At 39.4% G+C, this 26,713-nt stretch overlaps 1 protein-coding gene across 1 annotated transcript in view; it reads right to left on the bottom strand.

Moving 5' to 3' along the window:
- Positions 1 to 512: 512 nt before the first annotated feature.
- LOC136868662 (zinc finger protein 665) overlaps positions 513 to 26,713 on the bottom strand; it is a 163,853-nt gene continuing 137,652 nt past the window's right edge. The window contains exon 7 of the mRNA XM_067144791.2: positions 513 to 4,815. Coding sequence (XP_067000892.1) covers positions 3,081 to 4,815 — 1,735 coding nt within the window. The 3' untranslated portion in view covers positions 513 to 3,080. The remainder of the gene's footprint in view (positions 4,816 to 26,713) is intronic.

The raw sequence follows: 26,713 nt of genomic DNA, 5'->3' as shown, positions 1-26,713 counted from the left end.
GGAGGAAAACGATGTTGGTGAAATTACGCTTAAGGAAGTGGAAAGGATGGTAAATAAACTCCATTGTCATAAAGCAGCAGGAATAGATGAAATTAGACCTGAAATGGTGAAGTATAGTGGGAAGGCAGGGATGAAATGGCTTCATAGAGTAGTAAGATTAGCACGGAGTGTTGTTAAGGTACCTTCAGATTGGATGAAAGCAATAATTGGACCTATCTTTAAGCAAAGGAACAGGAAGGATTGCAACAACTATTGAGGTATTGCATTGATCAGTTTACCAGGCAAACTGTATCTTCGAAGGGAGGGTGTGATCAGTGGTTGAGAGTAAGTTGGACGAAAATCAGTGAGGTTCCAGACAACAGAGGGGCTGTCAGAATCAGATCTTCAGTATGCGCCAGATAACTGAAAAATGTTACTAAAGGAATAGACAGTTTTGTTTATGTTTTGTAGATTTAGAAGGCATTCGACACAGTACTGATGGAAAAGGTTTGCCGTACTGGGGGTCTATGGGATTAAGGGTAGATGACTGAAATCAATCAAAGGCATTTATGTTGATAATTGGGCTGCAGTGAGAATTGACTGTGCTTACAGGAGTTAGACAACGCTGTAATCTTTCACCTTCGTTGTTCATAGTTTATATGGATCATCTGCTGAAAGGTATAAAGTGGCAGGGAGGAATTCTGTTAGGTGGAAATGTAGTAAGCAATCTGACCTATGCAGATGACTTGGTCTTAATAGCAGATTGTGTCAAAAGCCTGCAGTCTAATATCTTGGAACTAGAAATTAGGTGTAAAGTGTATGGTATGAAAATTAACCTTTCCAAGACTAAATTAATGCCAGTAGGTAAGAAATCCAAGAAAATTGAATGTCAGAATGGAGATACGAAGCTGGAATAGGCAATTAATTTCAAGTATTTAGGATGTGTTTTCTCCCAGGAAGGTAGTATAGTAAGTGAAATTGAATTTAGATGCAGTAAAGCTAATTCAGTGAGCTTGCAGTTGCGATCAACAGTATTCTGTAAGAAGGAAGTCAGCTCCAGGACAAAACTATCTTTACATTGGACCGTTTTCAGGCCAGTTTGTTTTATGGGAGTGAAAGCTGGATGGATTCATGATATCTTATTCATAAGCTAGAAGTAACAGACATGAAAGTAGCGAGAATGATTGCTGGTACAAACAGGTGGGAATTTGCTGATAATGATGCTTGTTGTTTAAAGGGGCCTAACATCTAAGGTCTTCGGCTCCACGGGTGGGAACAATGGCAGGAGAGTACTTGGAATGAGGAGATAAAAGCTAAATAAGAATGAACTCGAAAGGATGAAGTGGTACGCATAAACCGGCTTAGGTGGGAGTGGGGTCATATGAGGCAAATGACGGAGGATAGGTTACCTAGGAGAATAATGGACTCTGTTATGGAAGGTGAGAGAAGTAGAGGGAGACCAAAACGACAATGGTTAGACTCAGTTTTTTACAATTTAAAGATAAGCGGTATAGAACTAAAGAAAGCTACAGAACTAGTTACAAATAGAGGATTGCGATGGCATTTTAAATTCACAGAGGCTTGCAGACTGAATGCTGAAAGGCATAATGATCTATAATGATGTATGTATGTATGTATGTATGTATGTATGTATGTATGTATGTTACATACTTGCTTATCTATAGATTTCCTCATAAATCCTGTACAATATAAATATTAGTTCTGTCTTCAGTTTCTTAACTGGATCAGTGAATATACAAACAAAGGCAGAACATAGACAGCAAGGTAAAACTAAAAATGAATAATGTAAATAAACAATTACTTATCAACACTGGACTTGCTCTCATATCTATGAATATTTTCAATCACCTCTCCTACAATAATAAATGTGTATTACATCCTTGCCTTTCTATTTTTCCTTCTATTTCTTAACCATAGAGTTATTTTGTTGTTGCATGACCAAACTCCACTGTAAAATATTATTGTTAGGAAATGCTATTTAGTGGAACCACAATGACGTTAGGCACTGTCTGCCAAAACTAACTAAATGAAATTACAACTGGATTCAATAGAATTAACATAAAAACAATTACTCCAATGAGCTGAAAATGATACCAACAAGATCTGCTATATGAATATTATGTCATAGTAGGTTTTACTGTGTTTTGTGTTTTGGAGGAACAAATGCAGTTTGATGGTAATACTTAATCTTTCCATTATTTCTGTAGATGTTACTACAAAGTGTTGAAAATAATTACATCTAAAAATGTGAAGAAACAATATTGGATGATCGCAAGGAGCTTGGAGCAAAAATGTAGATTTTATTAACCACATCAGTAGACTGGTCTGTACATGCAATTTATGTGTGAATTGAACTGTGATCACTGTAATATGACAACCAAAAATGAGAGTGCAACTCTAGAGATGAGAATGAAGAACAGTAGGAATATTATGTAAGACCCAAAGCTCAACCATTAGAGACAGGGATCATGGTTTGGAAGTATACGAAGGACTTGGACCTTTAATTAATGTACTCAATGGTATTACATACTGGAAAGGGCACTGTTTAACTTGGAATGAATTCAGGGAAATAAACATGGATTTTGTTTCTTCATTAGAGAAAGTTACAAAATGAATTAATACAATGTATATTCAATGACGTATGTGTTTCATTAACATAACCTATATCATTGATTTTTCTTCTTATATGAAGAACCAAGGTTCTGTTGTATTTAAAACAAACAAAAAGGGAGATACATATTTGTACAGAAGGACATTTGAACCCTGAATTAGGCTCACCTGCATTCAATAATGACACAGTTAGAAAGTGACAGTTTAAGGAGTTGGAAGTACATGCATGCAAGAGTACACACCTTAATCAAGGAAACAACTTATGGATAATATGCAACTCTAACAATGAGAAGTAGCTTAAGCAAGTTACTAATATTCATGCTGTAAGCCATGTGTCTAAATTCTTACACAAAATTTAGCCCATTTATCCATAAACTTGACACTACCATGGCTGGGGTATGAAAGTGAAGAACAGTTGTTTAAAACCCACTAGAGGAATGATTCTTAATCCACTATGATAGAGAATACTTTCACAACTTGCCAGCAGCATGCAGGTTCCTATGTTTCTTCATGTCTTGCTTCTGTGCAAAGCACCGCCCACATACATCACATGCATGAGGTTTTTCACCAGTGTGAATTCTGATGTGGATCTTGAGTCCATTTGAACGTCGGAAGGCTTTGCCACAGTATGCACAGGGGTAGGGCTTTTTGCCCTGATGTATCCACATGTGCTGGTAATAGGAGTGACTAGTACGGAACGCCTTGCCACACACATTACACTTGAAGGGGCGCTCACCAGTATGCTTGCGTTGGTGAGCATCGCGTACATCCTTGAGCCTGAAAGCCTCGCCACACAGTTCACATGCATATGGCTTCTCACCTGTATGTAGCCGCTGGTGGGAGTACAGATGTGCAGATTGTACGAACCGCTTACCACAATCCTGGCATACAAACGGTTTCTCTCCTGTGTGGATACGTCGATGTAGAACCAAGGAGCGCTTCTGTGAGAAACGTTTCTGACAGAATTCACACTGGAAGGGAAGTTCGCCAGTGTGATTTCTACGGTGAGCTACAAGAGTAACACGGTAAGCAAATGATTTACCACAATCATCACATTTGAAAGGTTTTGAAACTTTAGCACTGGCATCAATGTCGTTCATGTCTGATTCTGGATGGACTTCCTTGCGGTGTTCTATAAGCTTAGCATATGTTGGGAAGGTTGTATTTACACAGACTTTACAAGTATATATCCTTGGACGCTTTCGCTCATCTGATATATGAGCTAAAGTGTGTTGTTTGAACAACGTTTTACGAGCAAAACAACGTCCACATTTTTCACACTGGAATGGCTTCACTTCCAAGTGAGTGACTCTGTGACCCTTGAGAGTGGCTTTATCATAGAATTTACCCTGACAAATGTCACACTCAAAGGGCCGTTCTCCAGAATGCACTCTTTGGTGAGCAATAAGCCTCGCTTTCAACTGAAAGGTCTTGCCGCACTGATCACAACAGTGAGCCTTCTCGCCCATATGGACAAGTCTCACATGGTCAAATAGGTTGTTCTCACGACAGAACTCTTTGCCACAGTATTCACACACAACAGGGTTTCCTCCCTGATGAAACTGCTGATGGAATAATAATCTTACCTCCGTACGAAAGAATTTACCACACTCAACACATTTGTAGGGTCTTGGAGTATTACCGCATGAATGATTCTTCAACGTTCTATCGGAATTAAATCTTCTTCCACAGTCTTGACACACAAGACGTTTAGACACTTTGGGTTTTACTTTTTTTACTTCCTTCTTGTGTTCCTCACAATGACTAGTGAAGCTAGCTTGTGAAGAGAAACACAAATCACACAGACTACAAGGGAAGATGTCAGAATCAGCATGTTGGGAAGAATGAGCAAGACACAGATCAACCGTTTCAAACACATCACCACAGATACGGCAACTTAGAGGAGAGTCCATAGCCCTATCGTTTGAGAGGGAATACAGCTCATCTTCACCATCATCTGGTTCCAGAGACATGTTGTCACCATCTGTCATCTCTATGGGCACATCGTCGTCCCAGACATCGTCCTCACTACTGTTGAACCCCAGCAATTGTTCTTTATTGTCTTCTTCTCCTTCAGGTTCTACTACCTCGTCGTCCACCTCCTGGACGGTCATGTTGCCCTCGTAACACAATGGACAGCAGAAACCATCACAATCACTCCCACTGCTGCTGTCCTCACTGCTCTTTGGGTTTGATGGTTGTGATCTGAAATTTGAATCAACTAAAGATGATTCTAATATACCATAACTAATTAACAAGATATGCTAAGTTAGACACATGCAGCCTTTTATTTAACAACGATTAACAATTTACCTTATGACACTCATGTAATTGGGACAATTAAACATACAGCTGAAATTCCGTATAACAAAGATCGATATACTTTGTATAGTTCTGGCAAATTTTGTATCTTAGTAATGTTAACTGTCATTCATTACAGTGATGAAGCAATTTCAGAAACACTCTGTTGTAATGATCAGTATCTTGACCTTAAAAGTTTCTTGGAAAGCATTAAGCTGGTCCCTGCGGATGGTAACAGGTATGCCTGATGACCTAAGGATGGGAATCTTCTATGAATTTATAGAAGTGTGAAGTACACACTCTTCAACGCAGTCAGTTTTTCCTGTTATTTTCCAGTGTGTGGATGTAACGTAGGTATGGGGAACGTGCAAGTGACCTCTAGCGCTAAAGGTGGCAAAACAGTGAGGTAGTGTGCAGCCCTTGCTGCTTTAACTAATGCACGACTGTGGTGTTGATTGACGGAAAGATTTGCTATTTGTCTGTGTAATAGTATGTTGTAAAATGCAATTTACATGTAGAGGCAATATGTAATTTGCTCATCGTGCTAAGCAAAACTATTGTGCCGCAACGTTACAGCGCTCTTAGTGTTAAGTTTTTCGTGTTCCCATGGAAGGAATATGACCCAAAAAAAGACAAAAATGGATATTGGGAGTGTAGCCGAATGAATTATAATTATAATTGCCTTATAACTGTGAATTAAATATTGCAAAATATTTAATTCATACATAATTGAAACCTTGAAAATGACAGTGGTGTAAGTCATTATTAAAGCAGACATAAATAATGTCTTATAAGCTCCTTGGCCTTGTTTATTACAAAGCTAAATTCATATAATCCAACATTTAATTTTGTGCTGATTCCTGGTTTCACTATTTCTGTAAATAAATCTGAATTCTTTCCTTGAAAAATATTAGGGGGAATTATGACTGAATTCTGCCAGCCCTGTAGTGTAGGAGTAGCATGCCTGCCCCTTACCCAGAGGCCCCAGATTCGATTCCTGGCTAGGTCAGGAATTTTTACCTGGATCTGAGGGCTGGTTCAAGGTCCACTCAGCCTACATGATTACAATTGAGGAGCTATCTGACGGTGAGATAGCGGCCCGGTCTCGAAAGCCAATAACGGCCGAGAGGATTCGTCATGCTGACCACATGACATCTCATAATCTGCAGGCCTTCAGGCTAAGCAGCAGTGTTTTGGTAGGCCAAGGCACTTCAAAGTTTGTAGTGCCATTGGGTTGGGGTTGGGGTTAGGGTTATGATTAAATTCTGAAACTACTTCTGTTTTGATTCTATTTTTAACAAATGAAGGTTTCACATTTAGGTACAAATGAACACATATTTTACCAAATTAAAGATATGTAGATGTACTGGTAATGGTTCTAATCCTTGCTATTAAAGTGTTAGTCCAATCATATTCCTCCTCTCTTAGAAACCTATCCTCCAATCATGTCTTCTTTTTCTTATTCTTCTGGTAGTCTTGGTTGAGCTACTATATAAGGAGTGACATTTTCTGTAACTAAGGTCTCGTACTGTGGCAGTGAAGTATCAGTAGTGCGACAGAGAGGAAGGGCAAATGATGGAGGTAGGGCAGTGGTCGGCGTGAGAGAGCAGTTATGAGGTAGGCAGAATACAAACTATGTGATTTATCTGCGTGTGTACTTAGGGAAGATTTCTACGACCGTTTTACAATGTAATTTTCAGTCTCAGATCTCTTTTAAATTTTAATAACGTAGGGTATTTTCTGATAAACTTTAAATTCAATGTAGGGCTCCATTCTCCATTTTTCGACTTTGAATTTTGCCCTGATGGGATTTTGTAAAATATAAGGAAGGATGGGTGACGTACTCTCCTTAAAATTATCTATCAACTTAAATTTTGGTGACAAAACTTTCTAACCATTAAATTTAATACTTTATCTTCTTTTCGGACTTTAAACTTTCATCCATTACTTAGTCACAGCATAATATGGATTAGTGTTAATTTAGTCAGGCTTTATGTCCAATTAGGTAATGTGAACCTGTGCTTGGGTTTTGCCCAATGAGCTAGAATAACAGAGAGGCGGAAGCGCTGCCAGGCTGAAGCTAATTGAACAAACGTCCGCCATGTTTTTGATGGTCACGTAAGCAAAAGGGTGTGCCTGTGGAATGATGAAAATATTTAAAATATGCATTACAGTATCATTGGCGCAAAATTAGCTGAAAGCTTAGAGCATTAATAATCATAAAGTGCGAATAGCGCCACTTCATCCATGCTCCAGAGCGAGGTCAACACCAAGATTGTAGGGTAGTTTGAAAAGGATATAAGGAGAATCGTCATACAAGACATAGAAACGGGCCACAAAATCCATACACAAGCATTACCCTGCTTGGCTGTTGTGGTTAAGCGTAAATTACAATAAAAACCGTGAACATAATATTTACGAAGGAAGTCCTTAAAACAAAAGGGACCTACAATGGGTCTCATTCGGATCATATTTTTAAACATATTGCATCCCCATGAATACCACAATAATTGTTTAATGATATAGTTTATTTATTTATTTTACTTCTTTAACGTCGCATGAAACACATCGGAGGTTTTAAGTGACGGAAGGATGGGAAAGGGCTAGGATTGCGAAGGTAGTGGCCGTGGCCTTAATTAAGGTACAGCCCCAGTATTTGTCTGGTGTGAAAACAGGAAACTCAGAACTCGACACATTTTCCACCATCCCAACCTTGAGCAAACTTGGAATTCAAATGTCACATTCTTTCCCAGAAGTCTCATACACCAGTTTCGTTGTTCAACATGAAGTGGTATGATCTAACAGTGCCCTGTGAATAACAACAACAACAACAACAACAACAACAACAACAACAACAACAACAACAATGTTGTTTTGAGTCATAAGTCGAGAGATTGGTTTGAAGCAGTTCTCCATGCCACCCTATCTTGTGCTAACCTTTTCATTTCTACGTAATTACTACATCTTACATCTGCTCTAATCTGCTTGTCATATTTATACCTTGGTCTACCCCTGCCATTCTTACTGCCTGCACTTCGCTCAAAAACCAACTGAACAAGTCCTGTGCGTTTTACGATGTGTCCTGTCATTCAATCTCTTCTCGTAAAATTTAGCTGAATCGATCTCCACTCACCAATTAGATTCGTTATCCCTTCATTCACAATTCAATCTATCCATCTCACCTTCAGCATTCTTCTGTAATACCACATTTCAAAAGATTCTATTTTCTTTCTGTGCTAGTTATTGTCCATATTTCACTTCCATACAATGCCCCATGCTCCAGATGAAAATCTTCAAAAACTTCTTTCTAATTCCTATATCAATGTCTGAAGGGAGCAAATTTATTTTCTTAAGAAAGGACTTCCTTGGATGTGCTAGTCTGCATTTTTTTATCCTCCGTACATCTGCCATATTAGTTATTTTACTACCCAAGTAACAATATATGCATAGGTGGATCAAAAGGTTAGTTGCACTAACGCGCCGCAGAAGCGCGCTGTGTGTCGCAAACGTGGGCACAGCGGAGAAAGGGACAGACACTGTGCACACATCTGTTAGGCAGTTTGCTGTGGTGTATCGTCTAGTATTGTGTGAATAGCGGCCAAATGCAATGGCGCGTCAACTGGACGTTCACTCCAAATATGAGGTGCGTGCGACATACCGATTCCTATGGGCCAAAAGGAAGAATTGCACGGACATTCATCGTGAAATTAGTGCTGTGTATGGGGAGCAGGCCATTTCTCGGTAAGGTATCGTAAAGTGGTGTCAGCAATTTGAAGCCGGACGCACAGATATCATGGACAACCATCTCGAAGGCAGGCCCGCAACGTCCAGGACCCGTGCAAAGGTCAACAGTGTGAATGCGATCATTAGACAGACCCGGAGCATTAAACTGAGAGAAATCGCAACGCAGCTGAACATGTCATTTGGCAGTGTAGTTTGCCATTGTTCACAAGGACCTTGGATATCGTAAGCTGTGTCAAAGATGGGTCCTATGTCTTCTCACCGATGACCACAAGGGACAACGTTTCCAATCCTCCTTGGCATTTTTGCAACGCTATGCAGCAGACGGCAACGGGTTTCTGCGGCAAATCTTCACAGGCGACGAAACGTGGGTCCACCACTTCACCCCCGAAACGAAGCGAACATCAATGGAATGGGTGCACCCCTAATCACCACAACGAAAGAAGGCCAAGGTTCAACCTTCAGCCGGTAAGGTTATGGCGACAGTGTTCTTTGACATGGAGGGTTTGCTGCACGTGGAATTCATGCCGAAAGGAACGATGATCAACGTGGCATTGTATTGTCAAACGTTGCACCGGTTGCATAAAGCGATTGAAGAGAAGCGCCTGGGGGAAATTGAGCGCTGGTGTGATTTTGTTGTACAATAACGTAACACCTCACAAGGCCCGCCAAACGAGAGAACTGCTGCAGCGTTTCAAGTGGGAGGTCTGGCAACATCCACCCTACAGTCCCGACCTAGTGCCATGTGACTTTCATCTGTTCGGTAAGCTCAAAACGGAGCTCGTTTCCAGACCGATGAGGAGGTGAAGGCCGCTGTCTCCGAGTGGTTACAGAACGCTGGAGGAAATTTCTAGGCATCCGGCATCGACAAGTTGGTTGTGCGTTCGCAGAAATGTTTGGAGTCTCTTGGAAACTATGTGGAAAAGTGACATTACAGTGTATGTCATTATGGTCGTGTTGCTGTTGTATAGGTGGTGAAATAAATGGCCATAACTGGGAAATGCAACTTATTTTCTGATCTGCCCTCGTATCTACTTCCTTTAAGACTTCATTTCTTAATCTAATAATTTGAAAATCACCTGACTTCGTTCAACTGCACTACATTACTTTTGTTTAGGACTTACTTATTTTGCACTCCTTCCCCAAGACTATGTCTGTACCATTGAGCAATTTTTCGATAAAATAGCAATAACATTGGCAAATCTCAGGGTTTTGATTTTCTCTGTTTGGATTGAGATTCCCTTTCCAAATTCCACTTTGATTTCCTTTACTGCCTGTTCTATACAAACATTCAAAAGGAGTACGGCTCCATGGCTAAATGGTTAGCGTGCTGGCCTTTGGCCACAGGAGTCCTGGGTTCGATTCCCGGCAGGGTCAGGAATTTTAACCATCATTCGTTAATTTTGCTGGCATGGGGGCTGGGTGTATGTGTCGTCTTCATCATCATTTCATCAACATCATGACGCACAGGTTGCCTACGGGCGTAATATCAAAAAACCTGCACCTGCGAGCCGAACATGCCCTCGGACACTCCCGGCACTAAACGCCATATGCCATTTCATTGAAAAGGAGGGGAAGTGGGGGGAGAGGACAAACTGCAGCCGTGCCTCACTCCTTCCTGGATTGCTGCTTCATTTTCAAAGCCCTTGATTCTTATCACTGATGACTGATTTTTTGCACACATCTTTCATTCTTGGTATCTGATCCCAATCACCTTCAGAATCTCAAATAGCTTGGTCCTATTAATATACTGAATGCCTTTTCTAGATCTACAAATGCCTTGTACGTGGGCTTGTCCTTAATTTGGTCCTCTAAGACCAGACGTAACGTCAGAATTGCTTCACGCGTTCCTACATTTCTTCTGAAGTCAAACTGATCTTCTCCCAACTCAGTTTCAAATTGTCTTACCATTCTTCTGTAAATAATATGTGTTAAAATTTTGCAGGTGTGAGATACTGAGCTAATGGTGTGGTAGATTTCACACTTGTCAGCACCTGATTTCTTGGGAAGAGGTACAACAACATTCTGCCTAAAATCATATCCTGTACCATACATCCAGACACTAAATGAAAGAACCTCACCATGTTGGTTTCCCTTAAGGCAGTTAATAATTCTGAAGGTATGTCATCAATTCAAGGTGCCTTGTTCCTATTTAGGTCTCTGAAAGTTCTGTCGAATTATGACCTCAAAATCGGGTCTCCCATTTCATCATCATCATCATCATCATCATCTTGCTCCAGAACAATTTACCTTAATACAACTGTTGGATATGTTTCTGTCATCTTTTTGTCTCATTTTCTTTCCCTAGAAGTGGCTTTCCATCAGAGGTCTTAATATTTATAACAAAGTTTTCCTTTATCCAAAAGTTTCTTTTATTTTCCTGTATACAGGATCTACCTTTTCTAGGACCATACAATCTTTTACATCCTTGCACTTCTCTTTCAGCCATTCTTCCTTAGCGGTCCTGCGCTTTCTATCTACTTCATCCTTTAATCCCCTGTATGCTTTTCTGCCCTCCTAATTTTTTGCATTCTTGTACTTTTGACGTTTGTCAATCAGGTCTAGTATCTTAGGTGATCTTTCCTTTCTTCCTAACCTTTCTTCAGCAGCCCTACTGACCTCATTCCTTATGACTCCATTCTTCCTCTACTGTGTTTGCTTCAGCCTTTTCATTTAGTCCTTCTGCAACATGTTCCTTGAAACAAACCCTCATACTCTTTTCTTCCAATATGTCTAGATGCCATCTCCTTGCATTCGTACCTTTCTTTCTTCATTTTTTTAAATTTCAGAAGGCACTTCATGATCAACAAGTTGTTGTCAGAAACCATGTCTGCTGCTGGGGAAGTCTCACAATCCAACACCTCGTTTCTGAATCTCTGCCTAAGCGGAATGAAGTCTATTTGATACCTTCGAGTTTCTCCAGGTTTCGTCCACGTATACATCCGTCGTTTGCAGTGTTTGAACCAAGTGTTAGTGAGGACTAAATTATGATTGGTGTAGAATTCAACCAGCTGACTTTCTCTTTCACTCCTTCGCCCGAATCCGAATTCTCCTATTGTATTACCTTCCCCTCCTTGGCCTACTACTGCATTCTAGTCTCCCATCAGAGTTATAATCTCATCCCCTTTTACATATTGTATTAAATCTTCTCTCTCTTCATAAATTCTTTCGATTTTTTGATCACCTGCTGAACTAGTAGCATTATTATCACCTTTTACATATTGTATTAAATCTTCTGTCTCTTCATATATTTTTGTTTGATTTCATCATCATCTACTGAACTAGTAGGCATATTCACCTGCATTATTGTGGTGAGCATTGGCTTGGTGTTTATCTTAAGAACCATAATCCTTTCACTATGCTGGGTTAGTAGCTTACCTGCTGCCCTATTTTCTTATTTATTATTAAATCAACTCCTGCAATTCCCCTGTTTGATTTTTTGATAATTCTGTAGCTGCCTGACCAAAACTCCTGCTCTTCCTGCCAACATACTTCACTTGTACCAATTACACCTAACTTTAGTCTATCTATCTCCCTTTTCAGATTCTCTAACCTACCACAGTGATTCAAACTTCTAACTTTCCATGCTCCAACTCAGAATGTCAGTATCCATTTTTGTAATGATTGGCCCCTCTCATGTAGTCCCCACCCAGAGATCCAAATTGAGGACTACTTTATACCTCCAGAATATTTTACCCGGGAGGAAGTCATTATCAGTACATCATTCATACAGAGAGAGCTGCACGTCCTTGAGAGTTAGTTACGGCTGTAGTTTCCAGTTGCTTTCAACAGTGTGGAAGTATCAACGTAGCTATGCCATGTTCAGTATTATTGCAAGACCATATCAGCCATATGGTTATGGCATCATACACAACCATTAACCCGGTTCAAGGGAGATAGGGTCACTGTCCCTATCCTTCACTAGAGTAATTCTTGTCTGGCGCATCCACTTTGCGGGAGTGGGTATCTTCCACATCAGTAGGCCGTTGTGAAGGAGAGCTAAGTTCAGGCAGGGACCCAGTCTGACACGGAACCCATGCCCAGGGTTACGCGTGAAAACCTTAACAGCACCTCAGGCAGAGAAGGAGACCTTCGGAATGCCAAAGATGGTGGATGAGGCAACCCATCCTCTCTGGGGAAAATTAGAAGGGGAAACCACTGCCTTGTGGAAAAGAGGGATCTTCAAAGGCTAAGGGAGTAAACCCCAAAAGAAAATCCTCAGATGCGTTAGGCTTAGCAGGTCAGATGGAGTAAATTTGTACTTGCTTTCAACTATAAGACAAGCCTCGGATGGAAGTTTACAAATGGAAATGGAATTGACAAGTCTCTGGCTACAGTTGCACAGTATGATGGTAATACTGATGTTCGTGTAAGTGTTAGATTAGGGAACAAAACCCAATTTGGAACAACAAATATTTTAACAATGAATGGGAAGGAAAATGAATTGACTGACCTAATGGAGAGACAAAAACTCGACATACGAGGGTTAAATGAAGTAAAATGGAAAGGGAAAAGAATTAAGAAACTAAGAAAGGGGTACACCTTGTACTGGATGGGTAACAGTAAAGAGAAAAGAAATGGAGTGGGATTTATAGTGAATCAGAATGCTGAACCAATAGCTGAAGTTGAGTATGTAAATGAAAGAATTATAATAATGCACATACATGTAAACAAGGAACTACTGAAGATAGTACAGGTGTATGCTCCACAGACAGGATGTAGCGTGGAAGAAAAAGAAGATTTCCACAATGAACTGGAAACACATATTGTTGGAGATGGGATCATGATAATGGGAGATCTGAATGCTCATATGGGACTTATAGAATGGGATATGAGAATGTTCTGGGCCCACATGGGTATGGCGATAGAAATGAAGATGGAGAGAAAATGTTGGACTTTTGTATCAGAAATAACCTGATAATAAAGAAAACATGGTTTATGAAGAGGAATAGCCATAAGATCAGCCGATATAGTTGGGATGCACAGTATGAAACACTCATCGATTTAATAATAACAGACCAAGAAAGGGGAAGATACGTCATGAATACGAAGATAATCCCCAGTGAAAATATGGAAGGTGATCATAGACTATTAATTGTGGAATTAAAACAAGTAAAATACACAGATAATCCCCAGTGAAAGTATGGAAGGAGATCATAGACTATTAATTGTGGAATTAAAACAAGTAAAATTCCCTAAAATTGTACTGAAGAAGAAATCAAAGATCAGGATTTGGGAATTGGAGGAGGAGGATAAAAGAATTGCACTCCAAGATTGTATACAAAGAATGTTGCCCAACACAGAAATACGAAGTGGAGAAGAAGAGTGGGACAATTTAAGACAGACATTTGTGGAAGCAGCAATTGAGGTATGCAGAAAACAAAAGCAAAGGTTAAAGGAAAGGACGGTGGTGGACAGACAAAATTAAAACAGAAATAAAAGAAAGAAACAAGGTGAAGAAAGAAATGGATAAGGAAAAGCAAAAAATGCATCAGAGGGATGAGAATAAGATAGAAAGGTTACATGTGGAATACAAAAGATTGAAACTACAAGTAAAGAGGAGTATCACAGAAGAAATGGAGAAATGTTGGGGAGAGTTTACAGACAAAATTGAGCAAGACAGTCGAGGAAATCAGAAACTATTATACAGAGTAATAATATCAAAAAGACTAAATCAAGAAAAAATCAAGGCATCAGAGAGGGAAGATGGATCCATAGTACATGACAAAAAGGGTCTTCAAAAGGTGGTGGCAAAATATTTTGAAAAACTTTATGAGGAAGACTGCTTGCAGGAAGGAGATAAGAAAATGGAAATAACAGATGAAGAAAAATAAGAGAACCCGATAACATAGTCGGAACTTGAAAGAGCAGTGAAAGCAATGACCAAAGGTAAAGCAAGTGGAAAAGACAGATTCAATGCTGATATGATTAAGGCAACAGGAAGCAGTGGACTGCAGTGGCTATACCGAGCCCTCAATGCCATTTGGAAGGATGAAAGGATACCTGAAAATTGGCAACAAGCAAGAACTGTACCATTGTTCAAAAAAGGAAATAGAAAGAAATGTAAAAATTATAGAGGTATAACCCTATTATCACATGGGCTAACAATAATGAAGAAAGTCATAGACAAAAGACTGAGGGACGTAATAGAAACACAGTTAGAGAAAGAACAATATGGCTTTAGACCGAATAGATCAACAATAGACTTGATATTTACAGTGCGAACGATAATGGAAAAACACCTGGAAAGGAACAAGGAAATCATCTTCATATTTTTGGATTTGGAAAAAGCTTACGATACAGTTAAGAGAAAACGTACGGGAACGCCTACGGAAAAGGAATGTACCAAAATCATTAGTTAACAAGATAAAAATATTGTACCATGAGAGTAAAAGCAGTGTACAAGTGGAGAGTGGTGACTGAAACATTTTATAAAAAAAGGTCTCAAGCAAGGAAGTGCACTGTCACCATTATTGTTTGTTATATTGATGGATGAAATTATAAAAACGTGTAAAACAGAGTATCAGTAGCGATGAAGTGAATGCTTTGGTATTAGTAGATGATGTGGTGATTTGGGGAAAGGGAGAATAGGAAGTACAAAGGAGACTGGATTTGGAATGAAAATCTGAAGGAATTTGGAATGGTAATTATTAAAAAGGAAACTGTAGTCATGCACTGTGGAAAAGAGAACAAGAGAAGCCAAGTGAACATATAAGTGAACATATAAGTTAATATAAGAAAAGACCTTCATTGGGGTAATCACATAAATATGATTGTTAATAAAGGGTACAGATCTCTGCATATGGTTATGAGGGTATTTAGGGGTTGTAGTATGTAAAGGAGAGGACACATAAGTCTCTGATAAGACCCCAACTAGAGTATGGTTCCAATGTATGGGGCCCTCACCACGATTACTTGATTCAAGAACTGGAAAAAATCCAAAGAAAAGCAGTTCAATTTGTTCTGGGAGATTTCCGACAAAAGAGTAGCGTTACAAAAATGTTGCAAAGTTTGGGTTGGGAAATCTGGGAGAAAGGAGACGAGCTGCTCGATTAAGTGGTATGTTACAAGTGATGAAATTCATTTTCCGTCCGTATTGAAAGTGTCATAAAATGTATATAGGAAAATACAAGTGGTATGTTCCGAGCTGTCAGTGGAGAGATGGCGTGGGAGGACATCAGTAGACGAATACGTTTGAGTGATGTCTTTAAAAGTAGGAAAGATCACAATATGAAGATAAAGTTAGAATTCAAGAGGACAAAATTGGAGCAAATATTAATTTACAGGAAGGCGAGTTAGGGATTGGAATAACTTACCAAGGGAAATATTCAATAATTTTCCAATTTCTTTGCAATCATTTAATAAAAGGCTAGGAAAACAACAGATAGGGAATCTGGCACCAGGGCGATTGCCCTAAATGCAGATCAGTAGTGATTGAATTGAATAACTAATAACATGGACGGAGAACAGTTAGAGAATGCAGAACAGTTTACGTATCTGGGTAGCATTATTAATGGAAGTAATGAATTTTTTTTTCTAGTGGCTTTACGTCACATTGACACAGATAGGTCCTATGGCGACGATGGTACAGGAAAGGGCTAGGACTGGGAAGGAAGCAGCCGTGGCCTTAATTAAGGTACAGCCCCAGCATTTGCCTGGTGTGAAAATGGAAAACCACGGAAAACCATTTTCAGGGCTGCCAACAGTGGGATTCGAACCCACTATCTCCCGAATACTGGATACTGGCCACACTTAAGCAACTGCAGCTATCAAGCTCGGTGTGTAGTAATGAAATCAACCGTGAAAATAATAACAGACTATACTCCGCACGGCCTTACTTCTAAATTGAAGTTTCGCAAAACAAATGAGCATTGCCTTCCCTCTGTTGCCAGCGCGCTACGCCTGCGAGAACAGCTGATGCAATATGACCGCGGTAAACAGCCCTTTTAAATTGTAATACAGTACTCAGAAAAACGAATGAATATGGATTGAAAACAAATTCACAAGAACTACACTTTCTAACAATATCTGGCACTAAAAGAGAATATATATTAACAATAAAAGAGAATGAGGAAATAACACATCACTAACGGCTAATGGCTGGCACAGAAAGGAGGTTATGGCCTACAAAGGGAACACACTACTGATCTCAGAGTCACTGGAACCCTCCAACAATATGAAAAACACACTAAATATTGAAGGAAAATGCAAAAGATCGTGAACCGTACTGAATACCATACGCGCTGAGCGAGATAGGTTAACCACGTGGCAAATGTAAATATTAGAATTGGCAACTAGGTTTCGAGATCGTGCTCTGCCGATATAAATCGATATGAATGGCAGCTTGGGATTGGTTGGATGTCTATGCTTCAGCGCATAACCACCAGACAGAGCCAAAATCTGCTGAAACGTCAATTTAGAAGTAGAGCCGTACGGAGTATAAGTAAAGGTTCATTTTATCATCAAGTCAGAGAGCTTTTATGGGATGACAAGGTACCCAACAGAACAAAATTAACATTATATAAACAGTATTTCATACCAACTGTAACATACGGACTAGAATCGATGGTAACTAATAAGAGACAACATAGTAAGATCCAAGCAGTAGAAATTAAATTTTTAAGAATATCGGTTAAAAAGACAAGAAGAGATAGAATTCAAAATATTAAAATCAGAGAAGAGCTAAATATAGAACCGTTAGTACAGAAGATACAGAAAGCAAAACTGAGGTGGTTCGGACATGTAAAAATAATGGGAAAAGAACGGGTAACAAGAAGGGAAATTAGAAAGAGAAGTTAAGAGAAAGAGATCAGTTGAAAGACTGAGAAGAAGGTGGATGGATCAGATTTGGAAGGACATTAGAGAAGCTGGATTGGATGTGACAAAAGTAATGGTGCAGGAAAAGTGGAAGGACAGAAAGGAGTGGAGGAGGCTTGTTAACCACACCCGGGTGACTGGAGTGGGACATAGGTGATGATGATGATGATGATGATGATGATGATGATGATGATGATGATGATGATGATGATGATCTGTCAAACATGTAGACTGCTGCCCTTGCAACTTCCAAAAGGCTGTTATCCCTCTTTCGATGAGCCATTTGTTAGTCTGGTCTCTCGACAGATACCCATCCAATATGGTTGAACCAATGGCTCAGTTATCTGCTCCACTGGGACACACAAGCCTCCCCACCGTGGCAAGGTCACATGGTTTGCATGGGTGATCAAGAGTGGCAGAAATCGAGCAACGAATAAGAAAAACAATACTAGGAACTTTTACAGAACCTTTGAATAAGAAGTGATGAGTTACAGGGTACCCACTCTATGTTTTAAATGACCAGATGGAACTATAGAGACAAATAATGAAGAAAACTGTAAACTTCTGGTAGATCATTTCAAAGATTTTCTAAATTGTGAACGTCCTACTGACCAACTCACTTTTGAAACATCAGAACCAAATCCAGATTCAGAGCCTCCAACAACAGAAGAAGTTGAACAGATAATACACGAGTTAAAAAACAACAAAGCTCCAGGGGAAGATGGTATAATTGCCGAAATGTAGAAACTAGGTGGCAAAAATCTTGCTCGGAAAATCCATGAAATTTTTACAAATATCTGGACCAGTGAAACAATAACCTGAAGACTGGAAGTGTGCAATAATTCACCCATTATATAAGTAAGGGGATAAAACTGACATAAATAACTACAGGGGCTTTCTCCATTAGCAGTCACCTCTCAAGAGACTTGAAATACAAACAGATCATTTGATTGGAAAATATCAGGCAGGGGTCAGGAAAGGCAGGTCATGCGCAGAACAGATTCTTAACCTCAAGACCATCCTACAAATTCACAAAAGCAGGCAAACGGTGATTATTTTGTGGACTTCAAAAAGGCATATGACTCTATAGATAGACTGATACCTTTCCATGTACTGGAAGAATTCAAAGTAGATAGGAAAACAAGAGAATTAATCATGCAAACACTAACAGGCACCATTTCCAAGTTAAATTCTTAGGGGAATTGTCTGGACGATTTGATGTTAAAACAGGAGTCTGACAAGGAGATGGCTTGTCCCCTTTATTGTTTAATCTTGTTTTGGAAAAAGTGATTAGGACTTGGGAAAAAGTTAAAGGAATAACCAGTGGCAGATTACGTGAAAACAAAATTAATTTGCATTGTTTGGTCTTCGGTGATGCCTTAGCAGTGTTATCCAGTAACAGACAGGAAGCAATTGCATCCAATGAAAAACTGCATGAAATTGCATCCAGAACAGGACTCCAGATCTCGTATCAGAAAACTCACTACATGGAAGAATCTCTTCGGTACCTTGATGGACAACCAAAGAAAACCCAATATGGCAAAATAACCCAAGTGTCTAAATTCAAATACCTGGGAGAAGTCATCCAAACTTCAGGACTCAGTTGTGAAGCAAACAAAGAAAGGGACTCTAAACTGCAAAGAACATACAGACTTACTAGGAGCAGATATAATAAAGTAATCTATATCCTGAAATGCAAAATTAAGACATGATAACACTGTAATCAAGCATGTAGCACTATATTAATCTGTAACACTGATTATTGGGGGCAGATCATTTATTAAAGATGTAGAAAAACAAGAAAGAAAAATCTTAAGGGAAGTTTTTGGACCAATCTGTACAGGGGGAATTTGGATGATAAGAAAATCTCATGACCTGTACCAACACTCAGAGAAAATCTCGCAGGCATAAGGGTGAATAAAACTTGTTTGAAATTTTATGGACAAATTCTCAGAGTGAGTAATCAGAGATTGACCAAAAGAATTCTGAACCTAGCCCTATCAAAGAAGGTAAAAAAAACAACTAGCTGCTCAAAGTTGGAAAAGATCTTCAGGAAATAGGCATCACAGATGATGACAATGTGTTAGACAGATCTAAGTTCAGAAAAATTAGTCGACAATCACCGCGTTAAACATCATCCAAGCACTACCACCAACAAAACCTGGCCAGAAGAAAAGCCACAGTAAAAAGACGAAGAGATTTTGGGAGAAGAAAAAGGCAACGACATCAGTTAAATAAGTTTAATCGTGCTCCTTAGTTGGGCATAATGAAGAAAGAATAATAATATATAGCCTCTGGAGAGACCTGGTGCAGGTCTTTCTAGTTTATGGCCCTGGGTGACCTGCGCACCTATGAGGATACGGCCCTACCTATGATGAAATCTAATACTGAAGATGGTACAAATACCTAGTCCTCGAGACAGAGGAATTAACTAACAAAGGTTACAAGACCCGACCCGGCCAAGATTAGAACCTGGGGCCCCTTGTCCAAAGGCTAGAACGTTAACCATTTAGCCATGGAGCTGAGCAGCGTCCTGTGAAGACAGCAGTTGATTCTTATCATAATTCTATGCCTTGTGTTCAACGTTGACAGGTGTCTTCCTAGATGTTACTACCCAAGCATAATGAAAGGAGGATGTTACTTTAGATATTGTTTGGAATGTTCATAAGTGACTTTTATGTTGAAAAATAACACGAGTTTGCAGAGAATGAATCTGTGGAAACTCATCACATGGTTGTTCAGTTCTGGCAAAAGGTAATAATTGTTTAAGTTTTCCTTCCATATTGTTCAGTAACTTTGTAAAGACTGTATTTGCAATATTTCTTCAATTATTTAGCCCATTTCAGTCAATACTAAAACACCCAGAAACAACCGGGATGGGCAGGCATAAGGGTGAATAAAACTTGGTACTGAAAAGGTTAAATTAAATCTTTTTGTATGTTATCTTGAATTAACCTGTATGTCAAACAGTAATTTCCATGCAATTTCTTACCCCCCCCCAGTATAGCAATAACACTCTGATAATGATGATGATATCTGCTTGGGCCCAAACGTTTTGTCATATGAAGGTTGAACTGTATAAGCAACTAACCTACTTGTACATACCAAGTTATTGTAGCGTATTTTGACATATTATACCAACAATTTGAATCAAGAAAGTGAACAAAACAAGATAAAAACTGAAGTTCCAAATCCAGTCTTCCTAGCCATTGCACAGCTTCTCTAGGTATTCTTATCAAATCGTTAATGCTTAGGTAAGAAAGTTAGCAGGAGAAAAATATATAATGTGTCTAGGAAACAAATGGAGAGCAGTAACTTACCATGTAAGAACGTGTAGATCACATACATATCAAAAGGAAAGACATGTGCCCAAAATGTTTGGCTGCAGCTTTTGTCAGTGGAGGATAGAATAATAATGGCAGTGGTGTTTGAGACAAAGGGAATGGGGAGGCACAAAAAAAAAAAAAAAAAAAAAAAAAAAAATGGTTATCTTATATTAAGGCTGGGTGCTTCCCTAGCCCTGACCACTAGTTCATGTCAAACTTCGGAATTTCTAAGGGTGAGAGGGTGAGAAGTTGGGGGTAAATGTTTAAGGACTTTAACAGAGAAACAATCATCAAACATGGTTTGATGGTGCAGGATATGAACGGGGACAAGAAGATCCACGTTAGGAGTTTTGCAGGTACTGCGATGTCTGCATATTTGTTTGGCTAGTGTGTAGGTGGTTAAGCCAATATAGAAAGATGGGTAGAGTCTGTATTGAAGCTGGTAGATTATGTTGGATGAAGAGCAGTCATGACAATCTTGTATGGGGTAAGACTTGGTGATGCTGCTGTTGAAAGTGGTGCTTGGTATCTGAAAATGTCAGGTCTTACAGCGGCTGCATTGACAGGGGGAAAAGCCAGAAGAAGGTGGAGGCTGGTATGATTTTTGCGAATGAGAATGTTTTAGAGGTTAGGTAGGCACCTGAATGCAACTCTGGTGCATTTTTGAAGAAGATCATAGGTGTAGGGTGAGGATGAGAAAAGATTGAATGCCATTTTTAAAATGTGATTGACTTTGTGCAGACCAGGATGATATGTGATTTTGAAGGGTGTGGCAATAGGTTGCTCGTAGGGTCTGCGGAGAGAGTTTATGACCCAGGAGATCTCACGGTCAACCAATTGGGTCGGGTAACCCCTAGCAGTCAAGGCCTTCCTGAGGTGGTGGTGGTTTTTGTTGTTATTGTTGTAGGAGGCACAGGCTTTAGAGGTGAAAAAATCTATTTGGCCTGGATGGTAAGACTGTATGGTGTGATACAGGTGAAAACTGTTGTAATAGAGATACTGCTGATGGTTGGTGGATTTGACATGTACAGAGGTGTCGATTCTGCCATCCTGGAGGTGGAAGTCAACGCCAAGGAAAGTGAAACATATGAGGGAGATCTGCCAAGTAAAATGGACACTGTATTAAAGTTGAAGAAGTGCAGGAATAAGTCAAGTATTGCTTCATGGGGCCACAGTAGAAAGATATCATCAAAGTATCTCCACTCCACCAGACTGGAGAGGTTCAGTAATAAGGAAATCCTTATCCAGTTTTCCCGTAAAGAGGCTGACATGGGACCATCCTGGTGCCCATAGCAGTGCTGCAAATCTGGTGGAATAACTGCCCCTTGAAGTTGAAAAAGTTGAGGGTTAGGACGTATTGAATGAGGAAGGAAGGATGGGGTAGGACAATGGGTTATCATGTGTACAAGGAGGAGTTGATGGTTGTAAGTCCATACATGTGAGGGATGTTGGTGTAAAGCAAACTGGCATCAATAGAAACTAGAAGGCAGTCTGTACAGAGGGGTTTGGGAAGAGTGGTGAGACATTCTAGAAAATGACCAGTGTCACGCATGTATGAGTCGACGAAATATACGAAGTGTTGAAGATGTTGGTCAACTAATGGGGAAATAGGTTCTGTGAAAGAACCTTGGCTGGAAGTGATGGAGTGTCCTGGATTGTTGGCCTGATGTATCTTGGGAAGCATATGGAACTTGGGAATATGGGGCTGATTTGGGATGAGGAGACTAATAGAGGAGGCCATCAGACCCTCATGTGGTCCACAGAGTTTGATGTAAGTGGCTAGGTTAAGATTCTGATAATGTGTGGGGGTCGTGGTTGAGTGGGACATACGGTATCTGGTTGTGTAGAGAGTTGATGCAGGATCTCACAGTCATAATCTTGGTGGTTCATGATGACTGTGGTCCATACTTTGTCGGTGGGAAGAATGATGATGCCCGGTTTGTCTCACAGTCCCCTCAAAGCACATAATTTGTGTTCTGTCAGGTTGTGTTGGGTAGGAAGAGAGGTGAGGAATTTGGGGTCAGATAGACTGGTTAGGAAGAAATTAAATGCTATTTGAAGGGGAAGTTCAGGTTCAATACTACCATGGGCTGTTGCAGGAAGTTAAGGATGGTTAGATACCATTTGGTGATGAAAGTGATGGTGGAATTTCCTTACGAAAGAGTGGGCATCAGCAAGAATTTGAAATGGAGCAGATTTCTAACAGGGGCAGAAACTGAGACCTCTGGACAAAACAGATGTTTCGTGGTCAGTGAGGGTGTGGGATGAGAGATTTGGAACAGTATGAGTTGCAGAATCAGTCTGGGTTTCTGATAAGTGTTGAGTGAGGAGCAATTGTGGAAGATGTTTGGGAAGACTGGGAATTAGTGTAGCTGGAATAGGTAGGATGAAGTGATCTGCCAGAGATAGAGTGGGATCAGAGGGATGTTAATTGGCTGATGAACAGATGGTTGATATGCTAAGTGTGGGAGAGGAATACCTGCATTAAGAACACTCATACCAACTGTGTTCAATTTATGGAGATGATGTACAGCATATTGGAAAAGATCTTGGTTGGCTTTGTGAATTACGATGTAAATGGGTGATAGGTTTTCAAGAGAGATGAGGAGTGACATTCTGATGAATGAAGAAAGATGAGTGAGATGGTGGTACCTTAGGACAGTCCCTTGTGAGAGGATGACTTTGGTGAGGTTTAAGTCTGGTAGCAGAAAACAAGAATGGGTGTTCTTATGGCAAGTGAGAAGGCAGAAAGAGGAATTTTAAGATTCAGTACTCAAGGATAGAAGCCAAGATGTAGATACAAATTCAGGAAGAGAGAATGACACAGTCATTTGGAGAACTGGAAAAAAAATGAAAGATTAGTGTGTGCAGGAAGGAACAGCAAAACAATGAAGCATCATTAGAGGACTGAGTGTAAAACAGTCGGAGATAATGAGCGGAGTTATGTTGTAATAGATTAAGTTGGTATAAGCTGTGGAAGAGGAAGAGTGTATGCAAAGGGTAGAAAAGAAAATCCAGAATGAGTGCCGATAGAGGAAAGTTGTGTTGGCCCAAAGGGAAGAAGTCAGGGTAAGTAATGATGTAAAAAGATACGCAAGAAGCAGGTGGCAGGCTAGGGTGTCAGAAAATATGAATAGAGAAGTGAAAGAGGTTGTAATAAGCAAGTATAGAATGAATGACAAAACTGCGAGTATCTGCAAAAGTAGCGAAAGTGACAAGTGAAATGGACAGGAATGAGTAGTAAGATATGAAAAACAGAATACATGGGTGTGAAAATAGTGGTGCAACACAGGGAAACAATGAAAAATGTGATGATACAATAAACGGCTGGTCACAGAGATGAAAAAATTGGCCGGCGAGAATTGTTCAGTTCACGCAGTGAGAAGAAGCAAGATAAAACTTACTGCATTGAATAAACAGGAGATAAAGAATCTGCCTTGTCAATACTAATTAAAAAACAATCTAATATTAATTACTTGTCCATGTTTCAAGAACATATCATTCTCTTCTTTAGCAAAGGTATTTCACAATTTCAATGACTTGATTAAAACAAACAAATGTTCAATCATTAACATAACTTAAAACAATTGAAATGTCACTATTACATAATGTCTATAACCAGATAACACTGAACACTTGTTCTTCTGAGACTGTGAATGCATATCAGATGTGGTAACCAACATAATGCTTCTTACTATTTCTGGCAAGTAGATTCTGTGTGAGGTAAAGGGAGTGGCGCGATGAACAGGAGAATGGAGACAGAAAAAAAAGAGTGGTTATCTAATGTTAAGGCTGGGTGCTTCCCTAGACTTGAGCACCAAATGATGTTGAACTTCAGAATTTCTAAGGGAGAGAGGGTGGGATGTTGGGGGTAAACATTTGAGGACTTTAACTGTGGAACAATTATCAAATATGGTTTGATGGTGCAGGATGTGAATGGGGGCAAGACGATCCATGTACAGGGTTTTGTAGTTACTGCAGTAACTGCATATTTGTTTTGCTAGTGTGTTGGTGGTTAAGACAATGTAGAAAGCTGGGGAGAGTTTGCATAACAAGAATATAAAAGACACTTAAAACACCAGATGTGAATTCAAGTAAAAGTTTTAGTAAATTAACCACTTGTAAACAAGTTCTGTTGGACTGGAAGTCAGAAGTGTGTCAATCAGTTCACATTTATGCGTACCTTATTGAAAAGCTCCTGTCCGTTTGGCCAACATAGGTAGTTTCACACTTAGTGCACTTTAACCTGCAAACCCTAAATTTAGAATATTTATTCTATCTATTAACCAAATGTGAATTAAAAAATAAATCAATATTATTATTGGTGGTTTTTATATGCTTTTTAAAATTATGTTTTCTTAAAATGTTAGTTATTTGATAGACGTTTTGGTTGTTAAAGGTAAATGTTGAGAATTGCTTATTGGTCTCTTTTCGTCTAGGGAGGGTTGTTGATATGCAAAATTTGACCTTGTTTATAATACTATTGATGAAATAGTTGTTGCAACCATTAAATTTAGCTATTTCCCGAATGGTCTTTAGTTCTTTGTTGAGGTTGGATTTAGATAACGGAACAGTAAAAGCCCGATGTACCATATTGTAATAGGCAGCTTTCTTCTCTAAACTCGGATATAGAGATTCCTTATGAATAGTCATTATAGTTCGTGTTGGCTTACAGTATATCTTGTAGGATGAACACTCAGGATGTCTAGTAATGGACAGATCCATAAAATTTAGAGTAGAATCTGTTCGGATTTGATGGTAAATTTAATGTGCGGTTCAATTTTGTTTAGTTCGTTAAGTGTGGAAATTGGGGTTGCTGCCCTCTGGTCTAGAATGATGAGAATATCATCTACGTACCTATTCCAAAAGAAAATGTTTTTAAAGGATTGATTGTTCAAGATTTTATTCTGCTCTGAATTGTCTAAATAAATCTCAGCTAAGATGCCGGATGCTGGCAATCCCGTTGCCAATCCGTGCTGGTGATATATTTTATTGTTGAAGTGAAAATAATTATTATTTAGTATCATTTTCAAGAGGATCATAAATTCCTGAATCTCGAAGTTTACTGAATTTGCTGTGTTTATTAAGATTATTGTTGATGATTTTACGTGTTTCAGATATCGGGATGCTTGGGTACATATTTACCACATCAAAAGAGTGCACTGAATAGTTAGGTTGAATTTCAAAATCTTTCAAGTTATTGCATAAATCTGTTGGATTTTTTAATTGATTTTTTGGCTTGAAAAGAATAATTATTTTTCAGAACTTTTGTATAAACTGTGTGGTATTATACGGAGGACTAGGTTTGGAATTAATAATTGCCCTCACTGGGGCCTCAGCTTTATGTATCTTGGGTTGAGCTGTGGCTGTTGGTAGGCTGGGGTTCACGTTTATGAGTTTAGCTCTTCCACGGTCATAAAAAAAAAAAAAACGTTAAATTTCAAAGTGTTTGCTTTAAATTTCGCTGGATCCTTTGAGTTGGATCTTTTGTGACAACTGAGAAAGAGTTATGCGAGAAGAAATCTGGTATCCCTATACATAATGATATCAACAACTCTCCCTAGAGAAAAAGAGACCAATAAGCAATTCTCAACATTCACCTTTAACAATCAAAATTTCTATCAAGTAACTAACATTTTAAAAAACATAAATTAAAAATAACATACAAAACCACCAATAATAATCTTCTTTTCCTACCACTTTTCCCACACCTTTGGGGTTGCGGGTGCGAACTGTGTCGCACATGTGGATTTGGCTCTGTTTTACGGCCGGATGTCCTCCCTGACGCCAGTCCTATATGTAAGGATGTAATCACTATTGCGAGTTTCTGTGGGGGTTGGTAGTGTAGTGTGGTGTGTGAATATGAAGAGGAGAGTGTTGGGATGGACACAAACACCCAGTCCCCGAGCCAGAAGAAT

Source organism: Anabrus simplex, chromosome 1, assembly GCF_040414725.1.
Source record: "Anabrus simplex isolate iqAnaSimp1 chromosome 1, ASM4041472v1, whole genome shotgun sequence".
Classification (NCBI taxonomy): Eukaryota; Metazoa; Arthropoda; class Insecta; order Orthoptera; family Tettigoniidae; genus Anabrus; species Anabrus simplex.
This window is presented reverse-complemented; position numbering and strand designations above follow the sequence as displayed.